This window comes from Oryx dammah, unplaced genomic scaffold (assembly GCF_014754425.2).
Source record: "Oryx dammah isolate SB20612 unplaced genomic scaffold, SCBI_Odam_1.1 HiC_scaffold_1, whole genome shotgun sequence".
NCBI classification, from domain to species: Eukaryota; Metazoa; Chordata; class Mammalia; order Artiodactyla; family Bovidae; genus Oryx; species Oryx dammah.
In genome coordinates this window covers 59,015,419-59,034,791 of record NW_024070185.1, presented here as the reverse complement: position 1 = coordinate 59,034,791, position 19,373 = coordinate 59,015,419, and the positions used below count along the sequence as shown (strand labels likewise).

Sequence of the window (19,373 nt, the reverse complement as noted above, 5' to 3'; positions counted from 1 at the left end):
TGGAAAAGAGTCAAAGTGGAGTCCAGATAGACTCTCATAAAGAAAACCGTGCAGTCTCTGTCAGCCACCTGCTGAGCTCAAGCCCACAGCTGCCGCTCTTCTGACCCTGCCAATTCCTCTCAGTTATGTAAGTCTTCTCTCCTCCTCCCTATTTCTCTCTGCTTCTTCCCCAGCCATCTGGTTGCCAACGTCCCACCTCTCTTGAATCCCTCCAGTCCACTCCTCCCTGCCAGAATCCCATCCCTGCCTCATTCTTTCCTGTTCTGCACTCACCAGCCCCTGGGCCAAGGACAGACAACAGCAACAGCAGCAGTAAGGCTGACGGCAGCTGGAGCCCAGACCTGAGTCGAGGCTGGTAGAGGGGCGGGGTATGAGAGAGAGGGGTGGGCAGTGGGAGAGACTTGGGTAAACATAGAGATGAGGGCACAGACGGGGATAAAGAGTTGGGCTGGGCTGGACACAGGGACTTATGCAAGGGTAGGGGGTGTGATGGAAGGAGGGGCTGTGATGGGGACTGGAACAAGGGCAGGCGTTGGGCCCCGGGCTTAAGCAAATTTTGAAAATGGGGTTGGCACAGGGACCGGGCTGGGATTTGGGAAAAGAGATGAAACAGGGGCTGGGGCTGGGATGGGGCCCAGGTCAGGGACTGGAGGGGGGGCCTGAGCTGGGACCTGGATCTGGGCATTCGCTGGGACCCAGGCGGGAACTGGAACCGATTTGGGAAGCGGAGCGAGGGCGGGGTCGGGGGCCAAGGCCCAGAATGGGATAGGACAAGGGGCCGGGACAAGGGCTGAGCCATGGCCCGGGGCGGGGGCGGGGCCGGACAGGCCAGCGCGGGCTCTCGCTGAGCTGACCCGCGGCTCCGCTCCCACCCCCCGGGGGTGGCCTCCGGTGTCCTCGCGGGCCTAGGGCCGGAGTCGAGCCGGCTGGGGCCAGGCCGGGGACTGGGTAGGAGTTCAGGCCTGGGCGACTCCGGGCTGCGCTGGACAGGCGATAACCAGGCCCCGCGGCTGCGGCCTCGGCCTGACGTTATACGACGCTCCGCCCTCCGATTAGGTCGATTGGTCCTTCTCACTAAAGCCCGCCCCCGGCCCTATTCTATTGGTCTCCTACTTGGCCCCCGCGGGGCTCGAGGACAGACTCCGCCCCAGTCCCTGCTACCCGAGTCCCCGCCTTTCTCACCCCAACCACCGAGTCCAGACACCCCCCATAAGGTCCTCACAACCCTCACCGACCAACTCACAAACATTTCATAGGAACCCTACAGAGACCTTCACAAACCCAGACACCCACGGACGTCCCCACAGATATCCGCAGACCTACCCAGAGACTCTCAGAGTCTCACAAAGATCCCGCAAAAAACCACTCACAGAGATCCGGCAAAACCCCCTTAAAAGAAGTGAACCCTCTAGGTTTGTCCCCTCCGGATCAACGCAGCCCCCTTAGAAGACCTCACTCACCGAGGAGGTGACCAGACCGCTGTTGCCACGGAGACTGCTAAACGTTCCGGTTGCCCTGGTGACGGATCCTCCACTCCGGGGCAGGGTTCCAGAGGCTTCAGTCAAGCCTCTCCCTAATTCGGCCCTGGACCGCCTCGTCCCTTCCCCTCCCCCACTTCCTCAGAACCGGCCCGAACTCCCTCACGAACTTCTGCAGGTGTCCAAGTCCCTTCCCCAAGCTGTAACTTATAGGCAAGGCGTCAGCACACAACGCCTGCTGCCAGGACTAGTCCACAACCAAGCGCCTTCTCTCCCTCGGGGCCAACCCTTCCCGGTCCGCTTCAGACAAGACCCTGACCTAAAGATTTGTAACAGACGAGACAAAGCCTAGAGGTATGTAGTCTCTCAAGTGGCCCCTCCTCCAAATCCACATCCCACTCCCTCCTAATACCTTCCTGTCCCTTCCCACCTCACTCCAACCCCTCCCATCCTCTGCTTTTCATCCTTATCCTCTCCCTTCCCGACTTTTCTCCACTCAGGTCCCTCCTCCCCTTTTTTCCCTTTCTGCTCCTCCCATCCTGTGTGATTCTTCACCCTCAGGCCCCCTTTCTCCTCTTGCTGAGTGTCTGACTATCTTCCTCTCCATCATCCTACTTCTCCCCCTACTTTCTGACACAAACTTCCTCTTTGGAAAGGCCCTAATGAGTTTAAGAAATGATAAATGTAGTATTTGGGGAGCATGGACCAAAGTAGAGAGCAGGAGAAGGTAAGGCTGGAATCCTTAGGTATTGCTGCAAATGATGATAGGCCTTGAATGTCAGGGCCAAGAAATTTGGACCTAATCCTTAGGCTGAGTCACTTGATTGCTTTTAGGCAAAGGAATGCCATTTCAGAAAGGTCTCACACCTGGGTCATTAAGAAGGACTGACACCCTTTGTACCTGGGCTTCCCAGGTGATACTAGTGGAAAAGAACCCACTTGCCGATGCAGGTAGACGTGGGAGACGTGAGTTCGATCCCTGGGTTGGGAAGATCCCCTGGAGGAGGGCATGGCAACCCACTCCAGTATTCTTGTCTGAAGAATCCCATAGACAGAGGAGCCTGGCAGTCTGTAGGGTCACACAGAGTCAGACACAACTGAAGTGACTTAGCATGCATGACCCCGTTTGGACATCCTTCCAAGATAAATTAGGCACACCTCAGTCCCCACAGCATCCTGGGCTTACCCCAGAACAACACCAACTCATTTGTATTGTCATTTTGGTTAACTGGTCTCCTTTCCAGATTCTTTCAGCTGAGTCCAGTGCCTGAGTAAAAAAGTGTTAAGATTAGGCTCTTTAAAAGCATAAGTTACATAAATCAATGAAAGAATGGACGATTGGATTAATATGCTAGGGAAGGCAGCAGAGGAGCAAGGGTATTGCATAATCCAGGTAGAAAATAATGAGAATTTGAACAAAATTGGAGGGAAAGGAGAGGAGAGAATGGACTTGTGGGATATTTAGAAGATAGGAAAGATAGTCTTCGGTGCTCATTCTAAGATGCTGGCTGAGAGGAAAGGAGAAGACCACGATAATTCCCAGAGTTCAGTTTTGATGACCTGTGGGACATCAATTTAGCAATGTCTAGCAGACAGTTGGGTATGACTGTGAAGTTCAGGGTCTGAGCTGGAAATACGGATTTAGGGGTCGTCAACATACAACTGGAAGTAGCTGAAGCACTGAACATGAATGGCATTACCAAGGGCAGGGAGGGGTCCTTAGACAAGACTTGGCTGTGGTCACTGCATCCTTCTGCACTCTTTGGAGCAAACCCCCACTTTGCCTTGGTCTTCCCAGTCTCTAGAACTTGACAGCCTGACCTCTATGGTCCTAAACTACACCCAGAACCCTGCTCTCGGACTAGCCAAGATGCTATGTTCAGGATACCTTCTCTGCTACCATCTACTGATGGGATTCTGACTGCTTCAGACTTTCAGTACGCAGTTTGGGTCTAGGCACATGGGTGAACCTCCTAGCACCAAGCCCTGGCCCAGAGCTCATCTGGCTTCCCCCAAGTCGTATCTCAGGTGCACTAAAAACTTTATCTTAATTCCATAGCCCCCTGTGAATCCTGCCTTGCTGCTGCTGCTAAGTCACTTCAGTCGTGTCCGATTCTGTGTGACCCCATAGACGGCAGCCCACCAGGCTCCCTTGTCCCTGGGATTCTCCAGGCAAGAACACTGGAGTGGGTTGCCATTTCCTTCTCCAATGCAGGAAAGTGAAAAGTGAAAGGGAAGTCGCTCAGTCGTGTCCAACTCTTAGCGACCCCATGGACTGCAGCCCACCAGGCTCCTCCATCCATGGGATTTTCCAGGCAAGAGTACTGGAGTGGGGTGCCATTGTCTTCTCCGGAATCCTGCCTTGCAGACCCTCTAATCCTAACCTAATGAAACATGTACCCTGTTCTACCACTAGATGGAAGCAGACAAGGTCACAGAAGAGCCTCCTACCACCTTGGATGCAGAAGAGAGCCTTTCTTCAAAGGACCCCTCTCCTGAGGACTCACAGGAGCCCCCTATCCCTGAAAGCCCCTTAGAGCCTGCCCTCTCTGAAACCCTGTTAGAGTCCCTTGCCTCTGAATCTCCTGTGTTGCCCTCCACTTCCCAGACCCCTTTAGACATCCACACCTCTGAAACCCCTGTAGAGCCTTCCACCTCTACCACCCCTTTAGAACACTCTGCCTCTGAGGTCCCTTTGGAGACCCTTACCCCTGAGACCCAGTTGGCAACCCACATCCCTGAAGTCCTAGATCAACAACTTGCTTTTCAGACTTCGTCACTAAGCCATGCCTCCCCTGATAATCCAAAGGAAGATTTCTCTGAGTCTTCCTCCAGCGAGAGCTCATGGGCAAAGAGGTCCATCCACACCTCTGAACTTGAAGTCTTTCCAAAGCACTCCCTTTCAGGCTCTCCATCCCAGGTCTACTTGGACACATCTACAAAAGTGAAGGAAGAGGAAGAAGAGGGCGAGAAAGAGATGGATGTCGCTGACAGTAATGCTCACACAGCTCAGCCTGAACACTGGCTGGGCAAGAAGAAGGGGAAGAAAGGAGTCAGCCGTAATTGCTCCTGCTCATTCCCCTTTTCTCAGCATCATCTTTGACCTGCCTCGGGAGGAGGAGGTTGGGTTAATCTGTGACCTGGCCCCTTCTCTTAGATTTGGGGCCTCCTCACTTCCCCTTAGTTACTCAGCCTTTCCCTCCCCAGGTTACACCATCCACCCAGTGGTCCCTGCTAAACAGGCAGACCTGGTGGACGTGGCTAAGGCAATGCACAGAGGGAAGTTTGGTACGCAAGTGAATTATCTTTTCCAATGGGAGAAGGATGCAGCCCTGAATGCCATCCAAACAGGTGAGCCCAAGCAGCCTTTCAGGGGCCTGTGAGGGGCTCATGGCCATCCCTCTATCCAACAGGATCTAGGAACCTGCTCCTTCAGTGGATAGCCCTTGTGGAAAACGGCACCACCACATTCCTGGAATCTGGGAGGGGAGCAAATGGGTAGGCCAAAGTAGATGAGGGTGGATGCATACAAAAAGTGAGGATATTCATATAAAGCCAAGCAGGAACAGGTAGCTGAACTAGGGCTCAGGTAACCTGCACCAAACAGATCCTAAAGCAGAGATGGCCCAGGACCCCGGACAGTTTCCAGGTGACTTGTTGCTCTAACAAGGCAAAAGGCCTTAGTCCCCTTGGTGGAGATGTATTAAAAGGCTGTCATGGGGACTTCCCTGGCAGTCCAGTGGTTAAGACTCTGCACTTCCACTGCAGGGGGCACAGGACTGACCCCTGACACTGATGTGGGGGAACAAGGATCCCACCACATTGTGCAGCTAAAAGTTAAAAAAAAAAAGGCTGTGATCCCTGCATGCCAGACCCATGATCACCTGGAAATCCAAAGCTCTAAGTCTCCTCACCAAAGAGAGCCATGTCTTCTAGTCCCATCAACTCCAAGTCTCAGCCCAGAAGTAGTATTCTAGACAGTCCTGTTAATGGCATGCCAGGCTTCACTATCTCTGTATATAAAGGGTGTGCATATGAACCGTGTGAGCACACACCATTCTGTGTGTGAGCACGTGCATCTGTGTCACTGAACTTCACGTCTGTAGGAATTTGGTAAGAAGGTCGCCTGACCTGTTATGAGGATTCTGGGATTTCGAGACTGAATTCAATAGGTATCACTGCATTTGGGGGAAGGGGGTTTATTTCCCTAGTGATGGGAATAGAGTTATGTTCTAACCATAAGAGATGTTATCATGCAAATGAGACTGTGGGCTCATGGAAATGAATATATTATGCAGTCAAAATGGCATCCCCAATAATGTCTCCTCCCCAGTCCTCGTCCAGTTATAACAGGAAGAGGGTTTGGAATCAAGGCAGAGTAGAAGGCCCTACTCTGGAATGCACAGCCCACTCTGTATTGTCCCACATTAAGGGGATTATAGAGTCTGAGGTATAATTGCCATTCCTCTAGCTCAAACTTCAGTCTTCTTCATCTGAAAGATGAGCAATGACTCTGACAACAGTGCTTGAACTTGACTCTCCCAGGCCCTCAGGCCAGGCCTTGATCTATGGGGCACTGCACAATTGCACTCATCTCACACGTTAGTAAAGTAATGCTCAAAATTCTCCAAGCCAGGCTTCAGCAATACGTGAACTGTGAACTTCCAGATGATCAAGGTGGTTTTAGAAAAGGCACAGGAACAAATTGCCAACATCCACTGGATCATTGAAAAAGCAAGAGAGTTCCAGAAAAACATCTGTTTCTGCTTTATTGACTATGCCAAAGCCTTTGACTGTGTGGATCACAATAAACTGTGGAAAGCTCTGAAAGAGATGGGAATACCAGACCATCTGACCTGCCTCTTAAGAAACCTATATGCAGGTCAGGAAGCAACAGTTAGAACTGGACATGGAACAACAGACTGGTTCCAAATAGGAAAAGGAGTACGTCAAGGCTGTATATTGTCACCCTGCTTATTTAACTTCTATGCAGAGTACATCATGAGAAACGCTGGGCTGGAAGAAGCACAAGCTGGAATCCAGATTGCTGGGAGAAATATCAATAACCTCAGATATGTAGATGACACCACCCTTATGGCAGAAAGTGAAGAGGAACTAAAAAGCCTCTTGATGAAAGTGAAAGAGGAGAGTGAAAAAGTTGGTTTAAAGCTCAACATTCAGAAAACGAAGATCATGGCATCTGGTCCCACCACTTCATGGAAAAATAGATGGAGAAACAGTGGAAACAGTGTCAGACTTTATTTTGGGGGGCTCCAAAATCATTGCAGATGGTGATTGCAGCCATGAAATTAAAAGACACTTACTCCTTGGAAGGAAAGTTATGACCAACCTAGATAGCATATTGAAAAGGAGAGACATTACTTTGCCAACAAAGGTCTGTCTAGTCAAGGCTATTGTTTTTCCAGTGGTCATGTATGGATGTGAGAGTTGGACTGTGAAGAAAGCTGAGTGCCAAGGAATTGTTGCTTTTAAACTGTGGTGTTGGAGAAGACTCTTGAGAGTCCCTTGGATGGCAAGGAGATCCAATCAGTCCATTCTAAAGGAGATCGGTCCTGGGTGTTCACTGGAAGGACTGATGCTAAAGCTGAAACTCCAATACTTTGGCCACCTCATGCGAAGAGTTGACTCATTGGAAAAGACTCTGATGCTGGGAGGGATTGGGGGCAGGAGGAGAAGGGGACGACAGAGGATGAGATGGCTGGATGGCATCACTGACTCGATGGATGTGAGTCTGAGTGAACTCCGGGAGTTGGTGATAGACAGGGAGGCCTGGTGTGCTGCAATTCATGGGGTCACAAAGAGTTGGACACGACTGAGTGACTGAACTGAACTGAACCCTTGTTCACCTCTGCACCTCACCTGTTCATGCACTGGATCCTGCTATTCTAAACAGAATTCAGAATTCCTCCAGTGGAATCCCAGCCTCCACCCAACCCCATTGTGATTCGGTCTAAACTCTGCCCCTTTTCAACCAAGCTTCTCTGGTGTGATGGGGCACTAATACAACGGGCTGGCGGTGTAAGTCAGAAGCATCAAAGCCAAAAGCCACATCTGGACAGGCTCCAGATCCTAAGAGACCATGGGTAAGACAAGAAAACCTAGTTTGACAGGCACAGAATTGTGGATTGTGGTCCTAGCCAGAGTCAAAGAGCAGAGGACACTTGACTCTTTCTCATTCTCCTTATGGAACTTCAGGGCTTTACCTGGAATACTGGCTCTCTCTTCCCTCCTAAAGAAATTTGCTCAATCGCTTATTCAATCAAGCTTCTATATTCTCTGAGCACCTATTTTGTACCAGGTCCTGTGTGAGGACTGAAAACAGTGATGAAAAGACTGAGCCTTCCTTAGAGGAACTCACAGTCAAAGGAGAATACAAGTGAACAGTCCACTAGAATGCACTGTGCTGTGACAAGAGTAGCACAAGAGTCATGGAAGGCAGGAGGAGAGGGACTCCTAGACAGAAGGGGAAGTCAGGGACAAGTTTTTGATGGAGATGACAGTTCACTGGAGCTTTTAAATAGGATTACAAGTCCTAGAGCTGAAGGCCCTGCTTCTGAGGGGTTGGGAGGGTGACCCAGGATTGTTGACTTCAAGTTGGGATACTCTCAGCTGTCACAGAGGATGAGAAAACCTGAGTGGGAAATGCTCTGGATCTCCTCCCACATTTACTCAGCACCACCCTTGCCTTGTGGTGAGACTAATTGTGAAGCCAGACAGTTTCTCATCTCAAGGGCAGCAGCCTCTGGCCAGTGCCTGCTCTCAGGGATACAGCTTAGGCTCATCTTCCTTCCCATGCCTCGTTTCTTAGCCTCACAAGCCTCTATTCTTGCTCTTCACCCCACTCATGACTTCTGGCCTCCCCTTTTCTCCTGAACCTTGGGGAACTATAGACAGCCCTTCTCAAGTTCACAGAAGGCATTAGTTCAGTAACCTCAGGAATGTGGAAGGGACATATGACAGTGCCAGCCTGAACAAGTGAGGGAAGCCTGCCTCCTTCCTTGTGGCACTGGGGCTGCCTCACCTCCTCCTCTTCAGGTCCCTTCACCACCACGCTCCTTAGAAGCCAGTCTCCACTACCTACTCTGCACCTGGCCCATCACCTTCCTTTGCCATCACCTTAGACACTTCAAGGAAACCAAGCAAAGGTGGGCTCAGCATTGGGAGGGGAGGAGATGAGAATCCCACAGTCACAGAGAACACAGCGAGAAATATGTGCATCATCACACAGAAGCTCATTTATCATAATCTTCCTGCTCAGAAATGAAGGCTGTCTTCAGTCCCCTCTGACAGGCCGACACAGGTGGAGTGAATCCTCGGGTGGGACGGGCTCTGAAGACACTCGCGGGGTGATGAAAAAACCGTGAAGAAAAAGTCTAAAGGGGCAGGGAGGAGGATGTGTGGGTGGCGATAGAGACACATGGAGGGAGAGGGAAGAACACTTCGCGGGGAGCTTAGGCTATTTTTCCCTGTTACTTTCCCTTATTACTCAATCCTTCCATACCCAGGTCTCTATATTGGCTGGCGCTGCCCCCATTATCTATGGGACTGTTTCCGGATTGGGGATGAGTCCAAGTGTTTTTGTGGACACTTGCTGAGAGAGCACCAGATCATCTCAGGTGTGGAGGGTAACTGTCTTCTGTCATGTGTTGAGATGTGTGAGCGCATATGTGTGTGTGTGTTGGTTCTGGGGAGAGGATGACATGGGAAGGTCAAGCCCAGTCAGGTGCTGGTCTAACCCTCTTCACAGACATATCCGTGCCCTGCAACATGGGCCGGTGCCGCTGCCTCATGTTCTGCTTCATCCCATCACGCCCAGAGGAGGTGGGTGAGTTCTGGCTCAAGAGACGGGCCACTTTTGACCCCAGGGCTTGGAGGGCCCAATGTCGCTGCAAACACAGCCATGAAGACCACACAGCTACCGGGTCCCATTCCTGCAGGGTCAAAGGTACCTTCTTAAGCAAGGGGAGTGCAGGGGTGGGCATGGGTTGGGATAGGCTGCAAGTAGTTTGGGGATGCAGATGGGGAGCTGGGAGGAGAGACTTGGGCATGCAGTTGGTGAGGAAGATGTGAGGATGTGGTCAGCCCCTGGGGAAGTCCCAATTTCCTGCACTCTCCTTGTTGCCCCCTTGTCTTAGGCTGTTGCTGCAGCTGCTTTGAGTCTAATTTCCTCTGTGCGGCCTGTGACCGGCGCTGGGAGGAACATGAGACTTTCTTTGAGACTGAGGAGACCCGGCGGCGAGGAGGGAGGCCACACGGTGAGAGGGCAACCTGGGATCAGGGCCCACTCAAGTCTATAATCAGCCAAGCTGAAGGCACTCCTGCCCTCAGCCATCCCACCCAGGACTACTTTGCCCCTCCTTCCTGCAGCCCACACCCACACTGATTTATACCCCCAGGAGCAGACTATGTGCCTTTTGCAGAGATGCCTACCCTCCGAGAAGCCATCATCAACAACTCTGACTTCGAGGCCCTCCAGAAGCAGGGGCTCTCTGGCCATCCCAGCTCTTACCCTAGTCCCCCAGGGCTCCCTAGCCCACGCGACGTCCAGCCTGGCCTTCCATCTAAGCCCCATATCTGACCTTTTCACCTCTGCTCTTCCCTTCTCCAGGGACAGACACTGTCAACACCTGGTGCAGGCCTCTGTGAGCCTGGCCCAGATCAGCAATAAAGAGAAAACCACTGGAATCTGACTCTGTATGAAGCAGATAGACCCCAGTCTGGGGCAGACACCCTAGGACCTTGGAGTTAGCAACTCCAGTGGGGCAAGAGACTGGGTAGATCCAACCATGTAGGTGTGCCTCCACCACACCTACAGTCAAAAGGCTATTTCTGGCACCAGGAAGAGAGAATGGCTTCAAGGAAGCCAAGAGGGAGGGATTTCAAGAAGGAGCACTGATGTCAGATATAGCTGGGGGCTCCAGGAAGATAAAGACTAAAAGTGTCCATTGGATCTGCAATTAGAAAGTCTTTAGTGACTTCAGAAAGTGCAGTTTCAGCGGTGCAGTGGAGAGAGTAACCAAACAACAGTAAGTGTGAAGGCATTTCTGTAAGAAGCTTAGATGAAAAGAGCAGGGAAGAAGTCAGACAATATCTACAGGGGGATGTGGAATCAAGGAAGCAATTTTTAGTTAGGAAAAAAGCATCCTTTTTAGTTAGGAGAGACCAGTAGAGAAAAAGACTTTGAAGGATACAGTAGAAAAAGAAAGATGCCTAGGGAAGCCAGATCCCAAAGACAAAAGGAGAGGATGAGATAAAGGCAGAGGTGAAGGGATTCAGTCTGGACAGGAGAAACACAACTTCCTGGGACCACGAAGAAGGAAGAAAGGATGGGGCCCTCACTGAGTTGCAGGGAGTAGAATTCTGTGGAAGTTCCCCTGTGAAAGTAGGAGACAAGGTCAGTTTCTGGTGGGGGAGGAAAGGGATAAGAGTTGGGCGGGGGAAGCGGGTAGGAGACAGGAAGAGGGATAAAGGCTTGGGAAGGTTAATGAAAGGAACTGGAGAAAGCACTGATGGGTGGGTAATTGAGGATTCAGGTATAGTTGGAAGCTGGAACCAAGTCAGAGAAACAGAGAAGCAAAATATTTAGATTAATGGGTGGTGATGAGAAGAGTGTCAGGGAGGAAGAAGATAAGCCAAAAGAAGGCTTGAGGATGTGGAGGGAGCTGACCACACAAATAAGAAAAAGTAAAGCCAGGATGCAATCAACAGATTTAAAAAAAAAAAGGGAACAGAAGTCTCTAATGAGGCCCAGTACCAGATGCAGTGGTAGGGATCAAAGTACAGGAGACAGTGGCCAGAACCCACAGAGTGCTGCAGCTTTCAGAGAGCAGCTACAAGTGATCACGAGGGCCTGGAGCAGAGAATCCAGGGGCCAGGGGCCAGAATGGGTGAGTGTATGGGAGTGACTAGGAAGCCCTTACATGATTCTAATGGAGAATAGCAGATTCTGACAGTAATGGGCTCTATGATCTTAGGCCAGTCACTTTCCCTCTCAGAGCCTCTGTTTCTGGGTCTATAAAATAGGATGACCTATGTGCTACCTGTATCTTTAAGAACCCAAAGAAATAACCAGTTTCCAAGTGTTTTGTACTCACCTACCAGTCCTGGCTGGTTTCCTCTTCCTACATCCCAGCACCTCTTATCACTTGCCCTTCTCCACAGGCACACAGACTACTGCAGCCTCCAGGGCACAGAAAAGGCCAATGTACATTTCCACATTTAGTGAGGTCATCTATTCTTCCCAGGAAAGGAATGCAACTTTGACTGCTAGAACTCCTGGGGGAAATTGCAGGGTCAAATGTCTCCCTTCGGAAGGAGAAAAGACTCTCTAATATGGCTATTCAAAAGAAATCATTACTATCTCCAGAAGTAGAATTCCTTATTACTGGTTATTATGGAATTGGCTCAGACGGTAAAGCATCTGCCTGCAATGCGGGAGACCCGGCTTTGATTCCTGGGTCGGGAAGATTCCCTGGAGAAGGAAATAGCAATCCACTCCAGCACTCTTGCCTGGAAAATCCCATGGATGGAGGAGTCTGATAGGCTACAGTCCATGGGGTCGCAGAGTCGGACATGACTGAGCGACTTCACTTTCACTTTCACGGAATTAGCACCACGATGACCGTTAACTAAAACCAATTGAACTAGCAGTCAACAATAAAAGAAGGGTAAACTCATTTAAACTCATCAACTCATTTAAAGAAGTATTAATATTATGCAGCCATTACAAAGTATTTATATCGACTATGTAATACTATGGGAAATTGTGAAAAGGATAAGATTTGTGAAAAGGATAAGGAATTGTGACAAGAATGTAATATGTCAGTTCAGTTCAGTTCAGTCGCTCAGTCGTATCCGACTCTTTGCAACCCCATGAATCGCAGCACGCCAGGCCTCCCTGTCCATCACCAACTCCCCGAGTTCACTCAGACTCACGTCCATCGAGTCTGTCATGCCATCCAGCCATCTCATCCTCGGTTGTCCCCTTTTTCTCCTGCCCCCAATCCCTCCCAGCATCAGAGTCTTTTCCAATGAGTCAACTCTTCGCATGAGGTGGCCAAAGTACTGGAGTTTCAGCTTTAGCATCATTCCTTCCAAAGAAATCCCAGGGTTGATCTCCTTCAGAATGGACTGGTTGGATCTCCTTGCAGTCCAAGGGACTCTCAAGAATCTTCTCCAACACCACAGTTCAAAAGCACCAATTTTTCGGCGCTCAGCCTTCTTCACAGTCCAACTCTCACATCCATACATGATGTAATACATATGTATTATATATTATGGAAAAGGAAATGAAAGAAAACACCAAATGTTATCCATTCCACAATTAATTCTTGAATGTCTATATATGTCAGGTCATATACTTTAAAACAAAAAAGACACAGTGGTGACTTTTGCCCTGTATTACACATCAGACTAAAACTCACCTGGTTTGAGTATATTAGAGTATATTAGCATTTTGTGATTCCATGTTTCTGATGTCAAAAAATATATAGCAGAACAAAATATACTTCTAACCTAGCCATAAGGCATTTTCCCTTGTCCTTCGAACCCGCCTGACTCACTGAAAATGCCAGGCACGGAGCTAACCGTATCACATACTTATTCTGAACAGGAAAGAACATTGGACACATATTCCTTTGCTTATTAGTCGTGCAACAAAGACAGGACACTTCTGCCCCGCCCGTTAAAATAAAAAGAAAGAAAGAAAAATGCAAAACCGCCCTGAAAACAAACTGCAGAATTTTTAGTCTTGGAGTGAACAAGCACATACACTAAGGAGGAACTGCCCTCAGACGAATAAGTTAACATCTTTGAAATGGTCAAAGGGCTGAAACTGTTTCTGGGGGAAATGCTGGGTAACTATCCCACCAGCTGAAAAAAGATCACGTCCCTATTCACCTTCAGCCCTATCCGCCAGGAGTCCCCCACCCGCTTCTTTCCCCGGTACCCCTGCGGTCTAGAACTTCCGTACTAGTGTCCTGGAGCCAATAAGCGCCGAGTGGCCGCCCCTCTAAACCCCGCCCTCCTACTGGCCAATGAGCTTCTGCGCGGCAGGTGACGGAGCACCGCCCCCTTCCTCTCAGCCCACCAATAGGGGCCCGACCCGACTAGGCGGTATCAATACGGTAAAAGCCCCACTACTCGGGAGCCGCAGCCTAGGATGGGCCGAGTTTGTGTTGAGAGCCAATTGGAGGAAAATCCCACCTCCAGGTGTCTCAGTCCTTCCAATAGAGTGAGAAACTATCTCACAGCGAAAACTAGTGAGGGGACCCAATGGTATAGGAACTTTCACTCTGACCAGAGGACGAAGCCAATGGAGTAAAAACTTCACCCTCGAGTTGGCACAAGAAGCCAATGGGATGAAAAGATTCCGCAAACCACCATGGCGGCGGAGCCAGTGGAGTGCCGGGCCCAGGAACGCTACCCAATGGGATGACGGAGTTCGCTTCCGGCCTCGGCCGGAGCCAATGGCAGTGGCTCGCCGGCTCCCTGCTGCCCCACCTCAGCAGGCTGCGGAGCTCGAGTGCTGGCCCAGGTGGGAGGTTCCCGCGGCCGAGGGAAAGATGGCAGCGGCAGTGGTGCTGGCCGCCGGGCTCTGCGTGGCGCGTCGGGCGGTGGCGGTGGCAGGGCCTCGGGGGGTGCAGGTGAGGTGGCTGTGGGGCGAGGAAGGGATCCCGCGGGCTCTGACTCTCTCCAGGGCCGGGGACTGCATTCCTCCTCGGCTCCCACGGCTAGAGCAGCCCTAAGGCCTCGCGGGACCGCAGCCTGAGTGCCCGGCGGGGTACGTTGCCCCTCCCGAAGCACAGGCTCCAGGGCTCTACGCCGAGGTCGGACTGATGGTCCCGGTGGTCTCTCTTAAAACCTCGCCGCGGGAGAAACGAGCCGGCGATGACCGATGCCGTACAAAGTCCCTGGCCTCGAGGTCGACACAAGGTCACTGCACCATGTGCTGCCCTCTCCAAGCCAACCGAAGGCTTACCCGCCCCCCCCCGCAGCTCCTCGGTGAGCCCTGCAGAGTTAGAGGGAGCCATTTTTTTCCCCCCGTTCTGGAAGCCATTCTTCTCCCCGTTTACTAGAACGATTCAAGAAGTCAGATGCACCTCGTCCCTTTCTCCAACAATGTGCCACCTCTGACTTCAGCCTTCTTTCAGCCCCTGGGAAACTGGGACTTACTCAGTTCCCTGGGCCTGGGGTTGTGTGGACTCAACTCCTCCCTCCACTGATTCAGGAGACTGGAAGCAAAATTCACAGGAAGAGGTCAGGTGTGACACCCAGACGCCCTTGTGTCAAACAGGGTAGTTGTATTAAACCTCAACAAAACAAGTAAGACAGCATAAAGATCAGACAAAAAGTAATGGAAGTGGAAACTTATAAACAAAGAGATCCAAAGTAGTCTTAAGAGATGATACAAATCACCCCTTTATATTTGATGCTGAGAGAAGGGATTTAGCTAAGGTAATTCAGTAGTCCATGGGGTCGCAATGAGTCTAACAGGACTGAGCAACTAAACACACACTACTAAACAAAAAAAAAGTAGTAAGATAGGAACCAGGATGTAAGCCTCCGGGTTCTCACTCTGCACCCTTTCCCCTGAACAGGGATAGGTTTCCTTAGTGCTTCAGGGGCAGCACTCCACGCACTGCTGAGACCTGCACTGTAATACTGCCTGTTATATAACCAGGCCCAGCATTATCTGGGCCTACTCCCTGCTGCTGATACTGTGAAAGTGAGGAACTCTCTCTTTTAGTGGGAACCACTAAAAGGTTCTTAGAAGGGTGAAATTAATGGCTGTCAGAGTCCAGTCTCTGCCAGCCCCACCTAAGTACATGAGAGAGGTATTGCCAACTTTCTCCTTTGGGTGTGTCTGACCCACCTGCAGGTCCGAGGAGCTGCAGGTGTGACTGATGGGAATGAAGTGGCCAAGGCCCAGCAGGCAGCTCCTGGGGGAGCAGCCCCAACCATCTTCTCCCGGATCCTGGATCGAAGCCTCCCAGCTGACATCCTATATGAGGACCAGCAGGTGCGGTGCCCTTAGGACCCACCCCCCTAGGAATTTCATAAATACCATCCAGCCTGTTGAAGTAACATGGTGGCCTCTGGCCTGTCACTGCTCCCAGTGTCTCGTATTCCGGGATGTGGCCCCTCAGGCTCCTGTGCACTTTCTGGTCATTCCTAAGAAGCCCATTCCTCGGATCAGCCAGGCTGAAGAGGAAGACCAACAGGTGGGAAGGACAGGGCCAGGGTTTGGCTGGGGGAGCCCTGTATTCCTGTAGAAATTTTGCTCCCTGTAAGTGAAGCAACCTGTCTCCCTCCCCTTTCCCTGTAGCTTCTTGGACACCTTCTCCTTGTGGCCAAGAAAACAGCAAAGGCTGAGGGGCTGGGTGATGGATACCGACTTGGTGAGTGATGTTTGGCCCCTGAGCCCTTCCCTCGACTGAATTCTCATACCTGCCCCTCTGTGTGACCATTCTTTGACCTTCCCATAATCCTCACCCCCTAACCCAAAACTCCATTTCAGTGATCAATGATGGCAAGTTGGGTGCACAGTCTGTGTATCACCTACACATTCACGTACTTGGGGGCCGACAGCTCCAGTGGCCTCCAGGTTGAACCTACCAAATGACCAAGGACCCCAGACCTGGATGTTTGGATGGGATGGGGAAAAACGGCACCCTGTGAAGCTAATAAACTCACTCTCCCTCAATTCTGGATCCTTGTCTTAAATATATGATTTATACTACAAATAGGAAAGAAAACTGATTCAAGACTATGATCCCCCTTGACTATGGTCTGAGACACTTAAGGAAGCCCATTCTGTAAAGGAGTATTTGCCTATATATCTCTGAGCTCAAGACTCGTGGTCTACCTGGGACAGGCTTCTAGAAAAGTAGCGGTTGGAATTCGCCTGAATGAATAGGAAGAGACTGAATCCCAAGATTTGCCAAGCCACATTCTAAGGGGGGTCTGTAAGGAGGACTGTCAATGTGAGGGCCTTTTACTGGAAGAGAAATAATCACACCAAAAAAAGTGGCCACCCTTTGGCTAATGCCCATGTCTCACCATTTTGCTTTTGAGCTACTTGTCTGATGCCTCTTCATCCTTAAAAGCTTTCAAAAAATGTTCCTCCATAAATACACGAAGTAGGTCTTTGACTGATACCTCAGCCCTGTGCCTGTTCTAAAACACAAAGAACCACCTTCAGTTCAGTTCAGTCGCTCAGTCGGACTCTTTGCGACCCCATGAATCGCAGCACGCCTGCTTAGGTACGGAGGCCAGCGGAACTTTAAGAGCCGGGCTGACGCGGAAGGGAAATCGGACGGAAGGCAGCCATTCCAAACCACAGCGGGTTTAAGACTTCCGCCCCGCAGAGAACTTGCCGGCACCCTCACCCTCCACGTCCGCCTAGCTCTAGTTCTGCGCAGTCTCCTGGCAAGATTTGCCGTCTCTATGGCAACCCGGTAGCTGGCGTCGGAAGATGGAGACCGCTGAGTCTACTGACAGATCGCAGTCGCGGTGAGAGCCACGGCTCTGGCTGCGGGCGGAAGGGGACAAGGAAGTTAACAGACTTTAATGTGCTGACAGCTTTGCCGCTTTCACTTTCTCCCCCCCCCCCCCCCCCAGATCTTTTGACTTACAGCCCAGCTCGGACAGACTAGGGTCCAGTTCCGATCCCTTTTCTTCTTGGGATGGCCGTCATAGATCGGCCCTGGTAGCTGCAACCGCAGCAGCTTCAGCAGCTGCTACAGCCGCCTCCACTGCCAGAGCAGCTGCATTATCGACAAAGAGCCCAGCCCCCTACTCTCATGGGAGCCTGCTCACGGAGCCCTCCTCTGACAGTCTGACAGAGCGCTACACTGGACCCGGATTTACCCACAAGATAAGCCACGGGAGACTCGGCTTTCAGCCTGTCTATGTTTCCCATGTTGCTCGGAATCCCTATACTACAAATGACCTTAGCTCTAGCCGTGGCCCTGTTCCTGGCTCCAGTTCTGGCCCTGTTCCTGGCTCCAGCTCTAGCCCTGGTCCTGACTCCAGCTCTGACCCTGGACCTAGCTCCAGTTCTGGTCCTGGTGGTAGCCCTGGCGGTGGCTCTGGTCGAGATCCTGGCCATGGCCCTGGTCCTGGTGGTGGCTCTGGTCAGGGTCCTGGCGGTGGCTCTGGTCAAGGCCCTGATCTTGGTCCTGCTGTTGATTCTAGGCATAGCCCAGGCCATGGCCATGGCCCTAGGTTCAACTTCTCTGCTCCTGTAGGCTTCAGAAACCCCAGGGGAGATCTTATCCCTAATTATACTGGCTGCAAACACCACTGTCACTGGGAGCCGCAGAAACAATCCTGGAAAATTTTGAAAGTCTCAGAACCCGGTGCCCGAGGGCTGTGGAAGCCCCCCGAAGTTGAAGGGAAGAGTACGGTTCTCAGTGAAACACTGCCACGGGGCCAGTGCCTTCTCTACAACTGGGAGGAGGAGGTATTAAGGTTTGACCTGCTCCCTTTTCTTGAAGGCTGCCCCCAGTTGATGCGGGTGAGTACAAGGAAGGATATCATTGTCACTCAACTTGGGGCCTACAGAGAGCCACCAACTACCTGGATCAAGTCCCAGTCATGCAGGATGGCTCTGAGAGTTTCTTTTTCCGACACGGACACCGGGGACTGCTGACCCTGCAGCCACAGTCACCCATGTCCTCCTGCACCACCCAGAAAGACTCATACCAGCCCCCAACAAGCCACTGTCAGCCAATTCGAGGTATGAAACATGAGAGAATGGGCAAGAATGAGTCCAGTAGAGAAAAGAATATCAGGGTGGGCCTATGGTTGTCCGAGGGGTGTAAGGACAAAACTCAATTTTTCCTCCTTTCCCCAACTTTGTTTCTTCTGGGCCTGTTTCTTAAGCAGCCTCCTCTATTCTGTCCATTCCCTGACCTCCCCCAGGGAAGCGTGAAGCCATACTGGAGATGCTCTTGCGCCAACAAATCTGGTGAGAGGCTGGGTGAAGGGAAATGGGGAGGGGGAGGACAAAAGTCAGGGGAGAATGCCCTTGACACTCCCCAGGCCTCTGTAGTAAAGAGGTGCAGGCAGAGCAGGAACCCACAAAGAAGGACTTTGAGGTCGAGTCTGTGACACACCACGACTACAAAAAGGAGCTGGTGCAGGCAAGGCCTCCTGCCCCAACAAAGGTAAGAATGCAGTCACCCCCACCCCCCACCCTTGTACAGCTGGGTCCTGACAGGCTGTGGGAAAGCAGCCAGCCCAGAGGCTGAAGAGCTGAAGAGTTAACTCTTCAGGCCAAGAGTTATGCAGTATTTCCCTCACAGCTCCACGACTACCATACAGAGCAGCCTGAAACCTTCTGGCTAGAGAGGGCACCTCAGCTACCGGTGTGTGAGAGTGACCGGCTGTTGGGAGTGGGTGAAAGGAGGGGAGGAGGCTGTTCTGTCCTGGGTTGGGGCAGAGCAGGCCCCATCCTCATTCTGGCACTCCTCCAGGGTGTCAGTAACATCAGGACACTAGACACACCGTTCCGGAAGAACTGCAGTTTCTCAACACCTGTGCCTTTGTCTCTAGGGGAGCCGTTGCCCTTTGAACCTGAGAGTTATTCCCAACAAGGAAAAATATCTTCCCTTGCCTGTCAGAGAGGGGGGCAGGGTGGTGGAGGGGGTTGAACTACTCCTGTCTAAGGGCTGAGGAGGCAAGTAGATGTAGAATATGGAATCTCCTCTCTGTACTGGAGAGGTAGGGAGGAAGTGAATTTGGTCTGTACTTGGTGACAGGGTTTTACATAAAAAGTGTTTTCTCTCATCCTGAGACTGCTGATTCAGTGATTCTGTGAGTTACTGTGTCCATACCTCAGAACCTTTCCTTGGAGCCGCCCCTTACACA

The 19,373-nt window shown here is 51.3% G+C and overlaps 4 protein-coding genes across 8 annotated transcripts in view; 3 read left to right on the top strand and 1 right to left on the bottom strand.

Annotated features, from left to right (window-relative positions):
• The window catches only part of TMEM8B (transmembrane protein 8B), a 25,312-nt gene extending 24,318 nt beyond the window's left edge, over window positions 1–994 (bottom strand). Inside the window, exon 1 of one of the 4 annotated variants that reach the window (XM_040264930.1) lies at window positions 274–994. In XM_040264930.1, the coding sequence (XP_040120864.1) occupies window positions 274–799 (526 nt within the window). In that variant the 5' untranslated portion in view covers window positions 800–994. The remainder of the gene's footprint in view (window positions 1–273) is intronic. The other 3 variants (XM_040265066.1, XM_040264983.1, XM_040264877.1) reach the window with 3 other exon arrangements.
• Window positions 156–10,181, top strand: FAM221B (family with sequence similarity 221 member B). Of its 2 annotated transcripts, XM_040265313.1 has the most exons (8): window positions 156–368; window positions 1,413–1,832; window positions 3,895–4,537; window positions 4,686–4,829; window positions 9,005–9,115; window positions 9,247–9,444; window positions 9,635–9,754; window positions 9,896–10,181. In XM_040265313.1, exons 3-8 carry the CDS (start codon window positions 3,895–3,897, stop codon window positions 10,075–10,077), a joined length of 1,398 nt encoding a protein of 465 aa, XP_040121247.1. In that variant the 5' UTR covers window positions 156–368; window positions 1,413–1,832; the 3' UTR covers window positions 10,078–10,181. The 2 variants fall into 2 exon arrangements, with proteins under 2 accessions (XP_040121247.1, XP_040121206.1); XM_040265272.1 differs by lacking the exons at window positions 156–368; window positions 1,413–1,832 and adding an exon at window positions 2,135–2,205.
• Window positions 10,182–13,668: 3,487 nt separating this feature from the next.
• Window positions 13,669–16,203, top strand: HINT2 (histidine triad nucleotide binding protein 2). Its single transcript, XM_040265367.1, has 5 exons — window positions 13,669–14,143; window positions 15,379–15,519; window positions 15,617–15,721; window positions 15,826–15,898; window positions 16,018–16,203. Exons 1-5 carry the CDS (start codon window positions 13,859–13,861, stop codon window positions 16,107–16,109), a joined length of 696 nt encoding a protein of 231 aa, XP_040121301.1. The 5' UTR covers window positions 13,669–13,858; the 3' UTR covers window positions 16,110–16,203.
• A 94-nt stretch (window positions 16,204–16,297) lies between these two features.
• Window positions 16,298–19,300, top strand: SPAG8 (sperm associated antigen 8). Its single transcript, XM_040265171.1, has 7 exons — window positions 16,298–17,012; window positions 17,121–17,964; window positions 18,066–18,240; window positions 18,426–18,471; window positions 18,556–18,670; window positions 18,809–18,871; window positions 18,980–19,300. Exons 1-7 carry the CDS (start codon window positions 16,975–16,977, stop codon window positions 19,154–19,156), a joined length of 1,458 nt encoding a protein of 485 aa, XP_040121105.1. The 5' UTR covers window positions 16,298–16,974; the 3' UTR covers window positions 19,157–19,300.
• Window positions 19,301–19,373: the final 73 nt, after the last annotated feature.

Bases quoted from the DNA above. Each gene is read 5' to 3' on its own strand.
- FAM221B (XM_040265272.1), top strand. From the start codon at position 2,179: ATGGACCAAAGTAGAGAGCAGGAGAAG. The intron at 9,116-9,246 runs GTGTGGAGGGTA...CCCTCTTCACAG, and splicing joins AGAGCACCAGATCATCTCAG to ACATATCCGTGCCCTGCAAC. The intron at 9,755-9,895 runs GTGAGAGGGCAA...TTATACCCCCAG, and splicing joins GCGAGGAGGGAGGCCACACG to GAGCAGACTATGTGCCTTTT.
- HINT2 (XM_040265367.1), top strand. From the start codon at position 13,859: ATGAAAAGATTCCGCAAACCACCATGGCGGCGGAGCCAGTGGAGTGCC. The intron at 14,144-15,378 runs GTGAGGTGGCTG...ACCCACCTGCAG, and splicing joins CAGGGCCTCGGGGGGTGCAG to GTCCGAGGAGCTGCAGGTGT. The intron at 15,899-16,017 runs GTGAGTGATGTT...ACTCCATTTCAG, and splicing joins GGGTGATGGATACCGACTTG to TGATCAATGATGGCAAGTTG.
- SPAG8 (XM_040265171.1), top strand. From the start codon at position 16,975: ATGGAGACCGCTGAGTCTACTGACAGATCGCAGTCGCG. The intron at 17,965-18,065 runs GTATTAAGGTTT...TGGGGCCTACAG, and splicing joins TCTACAACTGGGAGGAGGAG to AGAGCCACCAACTACCTGGA. The intron at 18,472-18,555 runs GTGAGAGGCTGG...AGGCCTCTGTAG, and splicing joins CTCTTGCGCCAACAAATCTG to TAAAGAGGTGCAGGCAGAGC.